Source organism: Notolabrus celidotus, chromosome 20 (assembly GCF_009762535.1).
Source record: "Notolabrus celidotus isolate fNotCel1 chromosome 20, fNotCel1.pri, whole genome shotgun sequence".
In the NCBI taxonomy this organism is placed as follows: Eukaryota; Metazoa; Chordata; class Actinopteri; order Labriformes; family Labridae; genus Notolabrus; species Notolabrus celidotus.
In genome coordinates this window covers 24,246,356-24,255,956 of record NC_048291.1, presented here as the reverse complement: position 1 = coordinate 24,255,956, position 9,601 = coordinate 24,246,356, and the positions used below count along the sequence as shown (strand labels likewise).

At 42.0% G+C, this 9,601-nt stretch overlaps 1 protein-coding gene across 1 annotated transcript; it reads right to left on the bottom strand.

Annotated features, from left to right (window-relative positions):
• Positions 1 to 225: 225 nt before the first annotated feature.
• Positions 226 to 8,515, bottom strand: nmt1a (N-myristoyltransferase 1a). Its single transcript, XM_034711071.1, has 12 exons — positions 8,379 to 8,515; positions 5,085 to 5,190; positions 4,845 to 4,989; positions 4,644 to 4,762; positions 4,394 to 4,485; positions 4,111 to 4,227; positions 3,642 to 3,812; positions 3,450 to 3,558; positions 3,202 to 3,372; positions 2,947 to 3,111; positions 2,714 to 2,851; positions 226 to 1,931 (listed from the first exon to the last, which is right to left on the bottom strand). The coding sequence occupies exons 1-12, from the start codon at positions 8,480 to 8,482 to the stop codon at positions 1,911 to 1,913; spliced, it is 1,458 nt and encodes a 485-aa protein (XP_034566962.1). The 5' UTR covers positions 8,483 to 8,515; the 3' UTR covers positions 226 to 1,910.
• Between the last annotated feature and the right edge of the window lie 1,086 nt (positions 8,516 to 9,601).

Sequence of the window (9,601 nt, the reverse complement as noted above, 5' to 3'; positions counted from 1 at the left end):
TATCTGTCAAAACATAGAAAGTATTCCTCAATGTTTTAGGACCCTCTTGAAAACAAGATGCTGCATCTCAAGGGGCTATTCTGTAATAAATAAATTCCAAATTCAAATGGAAATGTTTTACTGCAATTTACAGAAATGCCACATTGATGTGAGAAAATGTGATGTGCTTAATACCCTGTGTTAATGTGATGCTGAAAATCCTTCATTGATAGAAAACATGCAGAGTTCTTACAGCAACTTCTAGGTTTTATTTTTTGCTCAAAAAAAATCACCTGCATCTTGAAAGTCTTTTTCCTGCATCATAACACCACAAAACCCATGATTCTTTACATTGGTATGCAAGTAGAACCAACATTTTACATAAGAAACACTTTGAGGGAGATTTCTCCTGTCATCATCATCATCATCATCAGACTCTGCAACAAGTGTTGGAAATACAGACTGCTGTTCATTTGCCCAGTTTCAAAATCCATCCTGGATCGTCTCTGATTTCATCTACATGATCGAGTGGAGAGCTCCAAATGCTTCATCAAAGTGAAAAGCCAGCTGCAGTGATCATTTTCGTGATGTAGATTAATACTATTGTTTGTCTTCACTTCCTTAATAGAGCCTGAAAGAGCATTAAATCACAGATGTTAATTCAAGTGTGACAAAAGCTAACCGTGATCTTGTCTTCAAACAGCAAAGATCTAAACACAGTATGTGATATGTGCATGTAAACAAGTTGCCAGAACTTTCAGCTGCTCCTGCTCGGGTAGTTAGTTTTTCACATCTACGACTACTTTTAAGACGTCCTGTGTGATTTCATCATGCAAGATTTGCACAATGAGCTGAATTGTTCTTATAAGGTACCCAAAGGCAATTTGATTCAACCAAAGTCCTTGCATACTCCAAGTCCCTCAGGTTGGACATTGAAACTGCAGCACAGTTCATTCAAGAGGTTTCATTACAAATCTGATCCCTGCTGATTAACACGTGGAGTAAACCCCACCAGAAAGCCTTCAACCTCTGTGTGATAGTTTGATCTTGTCCAAAAAAACTGAAACTGATTATTTGTTTCTGTAACTAAGCTGCTCCATTTCCATCAGTCTGTGTTTCAGGGCTTCTTCAGTTAGTGCAGTAAGCTGTGGAGGATCATGAAAGTTAGTACAGATGAGAGAAACTCCTGAAGACAAATGCACAGCTTTGGCATGACTGTCTTCTTCAAGCAGTGCTGAAACAAACTCCATAACTACGGTCAGAAAATCAGGTCTGATGAGGAAAATAAAGACACAGGCTCAAGCATGACAAGAGAAATCTTAACAGAAGCCCTTATCTGGTGTCCACTTTTGGTATTTATTACCTCCACTCCTCAAGCCTTTTCTTTAAAATATTTTTGATTTTGATTTTGATTTATCTCTAAAACTGAAAGATGACATGGTTATTTTAATTGCAAAAAGCACTTCCAACATTTAGCAATAAAATAAAACAGTAGGTTTTAGTCTGCATGTGTTAGGGCAGAATCCACAGTTACTTTTGATGTTATTTACATGATTCGTACGTTTTGCAGGTATGCCAACTGTGAGTGTTTGGTATACAGTAATCTGTGCAAACTGCTCTTGTGTGGGCGTGTTTGGTACAATCAAGACAGCTCTCAGATGAATTACAAGTTGTTTGGGATGAAAACTACAATGGCTTAAGGTCCCTGTGATCGAAGGAGGAAAGAAGAGCAGGAAGACTCTCCCGGCCTCCCCGCCTGGCAGCGGTAGTGCAGGTCAAAGTTCAGAAGGTCAAAAAAGTAAAAATGGGCGGTGGGATTTTATTTCCTCTCCTGAAGCAGGAGGTCATCAGTCCATCTCATCAGGTGGTCAGTGTGATGGAGCGCTGTCCTAGCCTGTTTGTTGACACTTGGTTTATGGCGTAAAGGGATGTCACTGCAGAACCAACCCCACCTGAAAATAAAAAAGAAGAATAAGAAATGCTGTTTCTGACCAAACTTGAAGCTGCATCATCACTATGAGGGGGTGAAAATACACAAAATAAATACTTTTGTCACAGAAAAAAAAAAGTCTGAATGTAGGACCTTAAATTATTTACCCAGATTCCTTTTTTAAAGTTTTGACCAGCAGCATTAATCAGTAATTCCTCACGTTATATTTAATTTAAAATGGTTGGAGGGATTAACTAGTCCAAATGATTAATTCATAAGAGTTTAGGCTAAATCTGATACTTTCCCATTATCATATAATGAGCTCTCTAGCTGCTGCAGCTAGCAATGTTAACTACAGGGCAGACAAAATGGACTGAGCAGTGTCCTGATGCATAACTCAGATCTGCTGCAACATTCCCAAAATTGTGTCCAACTTTTCCTTCCTACAATAATCTGATTCAACATTTTATGGCAACATTAATAGAAAATATTGACGACTACTAGAGGCCTTTTTTGAGGACTTGATGTTGCGTTCAGTTTAAACTCTGAAGTCCAAAACGCAAGTCAGTTTCTTCTTGTGCTGAAAAAGTTAAGGCTGTAATAATCTACTATTTTATTTGTGCCTCATTAAATCAAACTCTGTCCTGTCCTGTGCCACGTCTTTCCATTTACATGATGCTATAGTGTGAATCTGCACAATCAGCTGGAGCAAACTCCCTTGGTGAGTAGAAATCAGTGTAAACTCCCTGCAAATACTCTGAGGTCATGACATCATCATGAGAGCAAGTAATCCCACTAACTTACCTTTTCTGAGCCCATGCTGGGACACCTCCAATTGTACAGATAATACTGTAGATTTCCGTCACCGATGCCGAACTTAAGCTTCTCCAAGAAAGTCTTGTTTTCCATTAGATCCAGTGCATTGAAGACATCAAACCCTTTCTAAATAAACGGATGAGAGGAAGGATGAAGTATGTTAGTTCAACAGGGGGGAAATTCAAGAGAAAACACACGTGGATTACAAAAAGAACACAAACCGATTTGGCCAGAATGAGGGCATCAGACATGAGGTCGAGCAGCGGGGTGGTGGTGTGCACGTTGTAGAAGGAGTATGCTGCCTTTAGACTGCGGTGCACAGGGTGGTTCATGATGGTGGAGGGCAGTGTGTAGAAACTGAGGAAATCAGTCACCTTGCCATCATTCTGTCAGGAGAACACACAGCTAGTTTTAAGACAGATTTATCTTAAGAAGTAATTCATCTTCAGTAAAGTTTGGGTGGAATGTTCTCTTACATCCACCAGGTAAGTGTCGATGATGTTCTCCCGGGGAAGCAGCCAGTGTTCTACCTCTTCAGGGGTCATGGCAGGCGCCAGGTGGAACTGGCTCAGGTACTCACGCAGGAGACGATGCACCACCGGGACGTCCTTCTTAGTCATTGTCCGCAGACCGGAAGTCTTGGGAGCCTGAGGGAGAAGAACATTTAAGTTGCAGGGCCATGCTGTTGAATATTTGTGTTTGTGATATGTGAGCTGTTACTGACATCAGGGAGACGGTACAACTTCATGGTGCGCTGCATAGTCATGTTCCTGCTCAGGTGGGAGAACTTCACCTCGATTAGCTTGCGTGGGTTCAAAGAGCGATGCCAGTACCTGTGCAAGAGAGATCAAACTAAGTCCAGATACAGAGAGGTGGGTTTATATCCAGTACTTGGAGGCTTTTGAGTCAGACCTACCTGCATGTGCTCACAGGTTTGGGCAGCACCACTCCAGCAGTGTAAACAGCCTGAAAGATACCCTGCAGGTTGACCCGTCTGGTGATTTCTCTGATCAGAACAGGAGCGACTCGTTTGGAGCGAAGCTTCTTGTGGACGCAGAGGAAATTGATCTCAACCATTTTCTTTTCTCTGAGAACCAAAGAGGAAAGTTCATCATGTGAGTAACTGCAGAACACATCTCATCAGAACACTTATTACACTAATATCAAAATAATGTTTGTTTACTACTACTGCAAGGAATTCATCTTGGTGTTACTGGTACATTAACATAAACATTACAATAGATGAAATGTAGGAACCAAGGTTTTTATGGCAGAGCAGTTGCATTACATTAAATTTGCATTATGAAAAAGCCACAGATTACTTTATGTAGAAGTGAGATATGAACTGAAATAATCTAACTGCTCCCAGTGTTGTGTTCACTTACACTTCGTAGATAGAGATGTTGGCAGGAATAGCACTGATGAAGCCAACCAGCTTCTGGTTGGAGTTAACCCTCACTCCACAATGCCACGGAGGCAGCCAGCCCGGGGGTCGCAGAGCCCTGAGAAAGTCATCAGTTACTGAATGCAGTAATTACATTATACCTCCTCTGTATTTTCATTGTGCATCAAAAGAGTGTATTTACTCTCTAGATATAAAACTTAATATTAAGCATTCAATACTAGCATCCTTGTCTGATGAAAAATTAAAGTCAGTCAGAGAATTACCAGAGCAGAAACTCAGGGGAGTAGTCAAATCTGAACATGTTGTCGTCATCTTCAACATAATTCTCATTGAGAAGGGTGTAAAGCTCCTTAAGCTAGATTTACAGAAGAGAACAGAATAAGACATTAACACAACCTGTACTGACGCATCAGAGAACCGTAGAAGAGAAACACAATCAGAAATGTATTTGATATCAATTAAAAGACATCAAAGGATTACAAAGATCTAAAAAACAACTTTTCTCTTTCTTACCACAACAGGGTCCCCCAAGTCCAGGGTGTCCCAGCTGAAGCCCTGTGGGAGGCTGTATGGCTCCTCACGGATTTGGTCTTTGTCAGGTTCGATGGAGCCATGCGATGTGACGGTCTCCCCTGAAGAAAACACAAAACAGTTTAGCACACAAAGCACAAACAACACGATGTTCCTGTGGGTTTTAAAGAGTAGATTCTGTACCTAGCTTGGGCACAGGCTGTGTGTCCCAGAACTGGTAGCTCCTGCGAGTGGCCTCCTCCATGGTTTTGGCAGGACCCTGGCCTACTGAGAACAGTTCAATGGCCTTCTGGATCTCCTGTAGCTTATCAACTGGCAATGAATTCACCTGTTTGAAGGCAAGTATGAATTCAAGTTAATTTAACTTCAGGTGATCTGACCGTTTGACCTAAAACACTTCTTCAGAAATAACTCAGTCCATGCCTTAGCGAGGGGGTCCTGAGCTCCTTCCGTGGCACCAGATTTCTTCTTCTTTTTCTGCTTCTTTTTTTTCTTCTTGGCACCAGTGTCGTCACCCAGACCCCTGTCACTGAAACGAGACAGAAATAGAAGGCATCCATATTTTAGTCTACTATCCCTGAGGAAAGCCCTGTGCTGGTCGAACTGTATTAATCTAAATCTCTACCTGAAATGAGCTTACAGCTTAGAAGAAGGAAAAACTGTCAAGATGTTGGAGACAGAAAAACATTCCTGCCTTAAAATTCAAGTTAGTTCCCCTTTTAAGATCTTCACGTATGAATCAAGGTTAAAAATGACAGAGAAATTAAAGTCAGTTGTAATGCTTTTCATGTGGATTAACATGTCATATGTCTGTGGTGAATTAAAGTCACAAGTTGTTCTTCTACACTTGGCTTTACTAACATTTTCAGTTAACACCATATCAACGGTGTTTGTTTACTTGAACAAACTTGGGTGTAGTTCTTCTAGCAAGAAAATAGATTATTAATCTAAAGTCTCAATGAACTGACAGGACACGTCAGGTAGAGCACTAGAGACACGTCGAATGTGCGACTCTTCATCTCCTATATCAGATGTGTGACCCAGTTCAGAAGATGCAAAGTGGACAGGACTAACCTTAAACAGATAGTCCCGTAACCCACTAATCACACGTCATGTGTGTCATAAACCTCTATTGTAAAGCTAAGGAGCTCCACACACACACCCCCACCCAGTTATCCCATTTTCTGGCCTGACAGAGACAGCATACTTACAGAGGATAATCTCATTAGTGTCCCAGAGAGGAGAGAGGCAGCACACTGGCCTGTATTTGTAACACCAGCACAGATGGTGAATTACATGATCTCTGGAAGTGGTTTCCACACGTGTGTACGCGTGTATGTTCAGGAGGTCAGTGAATGACCGGGACAATAGACAACAAAACATACAATAGTTTGCTCCACAGGCTTCCATTTCAACCGCGTGTACCAGCTAACAGCCAGAACCTCTTTCTTTGTGTGTGTGTTGGGTGCAGCATGTTACATGCATTGCTGGAAAGGGGATGTAAAGCTGATAAATGGGAGTAGTAATATGCCCTTGAAATAACAATCTCAGAATAATTAAATAAGCCTTGGGTGACTGTTTATGTCTCAATTACACACTCAGGACATAATGTGTGGTCAGGGGTCACAAGTGGGCCATGATATCTGTGGAGAGGTGAATGAAATTTGTTCGAAAACGATGACTAAGTAGCACTGTCCTTCTCCATTAGAGATGTGACGTTGACGAACGAGTCAGTCTTTTGAACGGCTCTTTTAAGTGAACGATGAGAACCGATTTGCAGTTGCGAGCTGTTCATTTTGGAGACGTTTTTATATGCAGATTGCCCACGCTGCCTTCATGTGTCACCTGCGTGCCCCATGAGTCCGAGTTGTCACGCTGCCTTCAAATGAACCGACCAATGCCATCTCCGAGTACGAGTTGTCCACAGCACGCTCCATGCACGTGAACATGCCTCTATATTCGCAGCTAACTTAGGGGAGGAGATTAGTCAGCGCCGCCTACTGGAGTGAAGACATTTATTCACTGTTGCATCAGGGAGGAGGAGATATTAACGACTAGCGACTTAAATCTGCTGTGAGGAACTTTTCATTTTTACCAATTTTGGCTCCCCATTGTGGACAAAGTGATACCTCTTATCTCTTGTTCTGTACATGCAAAAGTAGTGTTTTCAAAAAAAAACTCACCCTGCTGTCTTTTAACAGCCAGATTTATCACTCAATGTGATTATTTGCTATGAAAAGAGCCGAAAATTTGTGTTTCTACAGCCAAATGTCAATCACGTGGTCTGACACCTACCCCCTCTGAGTGGTTTAAGGCATTCAAAAATGACAACAGAGAAGGTATCAGTGTTGATGTTTATGGATTTGTTTGCTTTTGAAGGTCATAAAGAGGCATCAGTGTTGGCTTTAGTGTGTTTCTCAGCTGGTGAAAAACTCCCCATAGTGCCTTTAAAGAAACAACACAAAATGAGTTAAAGTTTTTTAGGTGAGGGAAAATTCTAAATAGTGATCTCACTGTGGAAGCTTGGGGATATGGAGCCATCTTATGGATTGTTTACAATGCCAAATTAAATTATAATCAAAGTACAGAATAATTCCAACTAATAGAGTACATATATTGGTGGGATGTGCAAGTTTGAATTACTCTGATCCAAATCTTATCTTATAGCTGCTACCAGTGATTGTTTCCTTGATAAAAACCAGTTACCCCTGGTTGACTTCTAAAAAAGAGCCAGTCTTTTGAACGGCTCTTTGAAAGGAACGGCTCCTCAAGATCCGGTTCCCTTCAAAGAGCCATAAATCCCATCTCTACTAATGTGTGGTCAGGGGTCAGAAGTAGGCCATGATATCTGTGGAGAAGAGGTGAATGAAATGTGTTAGAAAACGATGACTAAGCAGCACCGTGCTTCTCCATGTTCAACTACACACATACACCCCACGGCCCACGCACTTGTCTTGAGCAGGACACGCCTCAATATCAGGCAGCCTGAGCTCCTCGCATGTGTGTCACCGCTTGGTAAACATTAACGGAGAGCAAATGCTGGGTAAAAAAAGGATTTCCACAAAATCTTGTTGTGAGTCGGAGCTCGGTTGTGCAATGAGTATTCATATTTGATTCTGGATTAAAGTGGAAATAAAACCCCAGTCATGTTATATTATAAAGATGCACGTGCAATAATGTAGAGGTGTTGCTTGTTTCAGTTTTGCTTCCATCTGCACTGAAATCCACTTACAGACAATAGAGGTTTGACAGCTATGTTAGCATGCAAGCTAGCTCACTAAATAGCAGCTGTGGTTGCCTTGAATTGCATCAGGTGCATGCTGTGAACACCGTCGCGCGACACACACATCTACAGATGCAGCATTGATTTATACTGCTGACTACCTCACACATGAGAGGATAAATGTTATGTCTTAATGAATGCCTCAGCTCAAGGCTAACTTTTGGTTTCAACCCCCATACTGCGCCTAGCTAAAGCCTGAAGGAGAGCTACTCCAAGCCCCGCCCATAAAAAGAAACGGAACGCGCTCTCGACCAATCATGTGTGAGAACTGGAGAGCGAGTGCCCCGTTCGACCAATCGCGTCAAAGCAAGTAGGCGGGACATCTTCCATCGACAGGGTTTTGCTAGCCGAGGCTGTAGCTTGTTTTAAGCTTTGGTTGTTTGCTGCGATGTGATACATTCAACACCACCCTGCTTACAGGCCTCTTTTCTTACCCATCTTCAAAGTGGTGCTCTTCATTTTCACAGTCACTGCAGTGTCCGTGGTCCTCTACGTCTTCTTTCTCCGGCATCGGTGCTGTCTCATTCTCATCCGCCATCTTCAACCAGGAAGTGAGGGGCTACCGCGTGCCGTCAACGGCTTTAAACTTGCTTCGATGCTATTGGCTGAGAGACCACTCATGGAAATGTCTACACTGGTGTATTCAAAGTTGTACTCAACAAATGAATGGATATTATGCAGGGATACTAAGCCTGCAAGAGGCAGATATATGCATAATGTTGAATAAACTAATTAGATGCATTTATAACTAAATTTGCAGAGTGGTTCAACCAAATAACAGGATTTTCACCAGATCATTTGCTTACTGGCTTACCTTGTCCTTGGTACTGTCAGGTGTAGTGCCTGTAGGTTTTGGTTTTTATCAAGACTTTCTTTTGCATTTTTTTTTTTTCATAAAGTGAACCTGTAGCACATTTTTTTTAATCAATGATCCTTCCAAGATAAGGATAAGAAATAAGGTGTAGTTGTTTATCAGAAAGATATCACCAAGATGATGGGTAATAAGGAAGTAAACCTTCAACAAGTGATTGAATGACAGTATTTATGACTTCATTTCTTACCTCACATTAGGGTAGATCAGGGGTTCCCAAACTTTTCATCCGTGACCCCCAAAATATACGTTCCCAAAGACTTGTGACCCCCACTGTCCCTAAAAGTGGTTAAATGTTGATTCATACTTCATACTTATTTACTTCATAATTAGTTTACCTTCATGCACATGCAGTGGCGGTTCTAGACCAATTTTACTGGAGGGGCCAGGCTGGGGCCAAGGGTGTTGTCAGAGTGACACAATCAACCTTGACAAAAGAGACTGAGAAGGGCGAGGACCGGCTAAGAACAAACTGGGAAAACATCAGTGCATCCCTATATACTAGACATATATACTACTGTGTACTACATCAAAATACATACTGTCAGCAGCTGTTTGGCTGTTTTACACTCAACATGAGTCCCTTAGCGCTCTAAAGGACTGGAACCAAGTGCCACACGCATGTGTTCCGCCTGTCACATCGGCGCGATACCGAAGCTTTTTTTATTGTATAATATTATTTTGGTGTGGAGGGGGGGCCACAGGGGGGTCCAGGTTCAGTTTTACAGGGGCACTGGCCCCTGTTGGCCCCTCCCCAGTGCACATGTGGCTGTGTTTCCTGTGCTG

What these genes read in the sequence shown, in the direction of transcription:
- nmt1a (XM_034711071.1), bottom strand. Translation starts at nt 8,482, where the DNA reads ATGGCGGATGAGAATGAGACAGCACCGATGCCGGAGAAAGAAGACGTA. An exon ending in CTCAGGACCCCCTCGCTAAG is followed by an intron (nt 4,990 to 5,084) that starts GCATGGACTGAG and finishes GCCTTCAAACAG; the next exon opens with GTGAATTCATTGCCAGTTGA. An exon ending in TCCCCTGAGTTTCTGCTCTG is followed by an intron (nt 4,228 to 4,393) that starts GTAATTCTCTGA and finishes TGACTTTCTCAG; the next exon opens with GGCTCTGCGACCCCCGGGCT.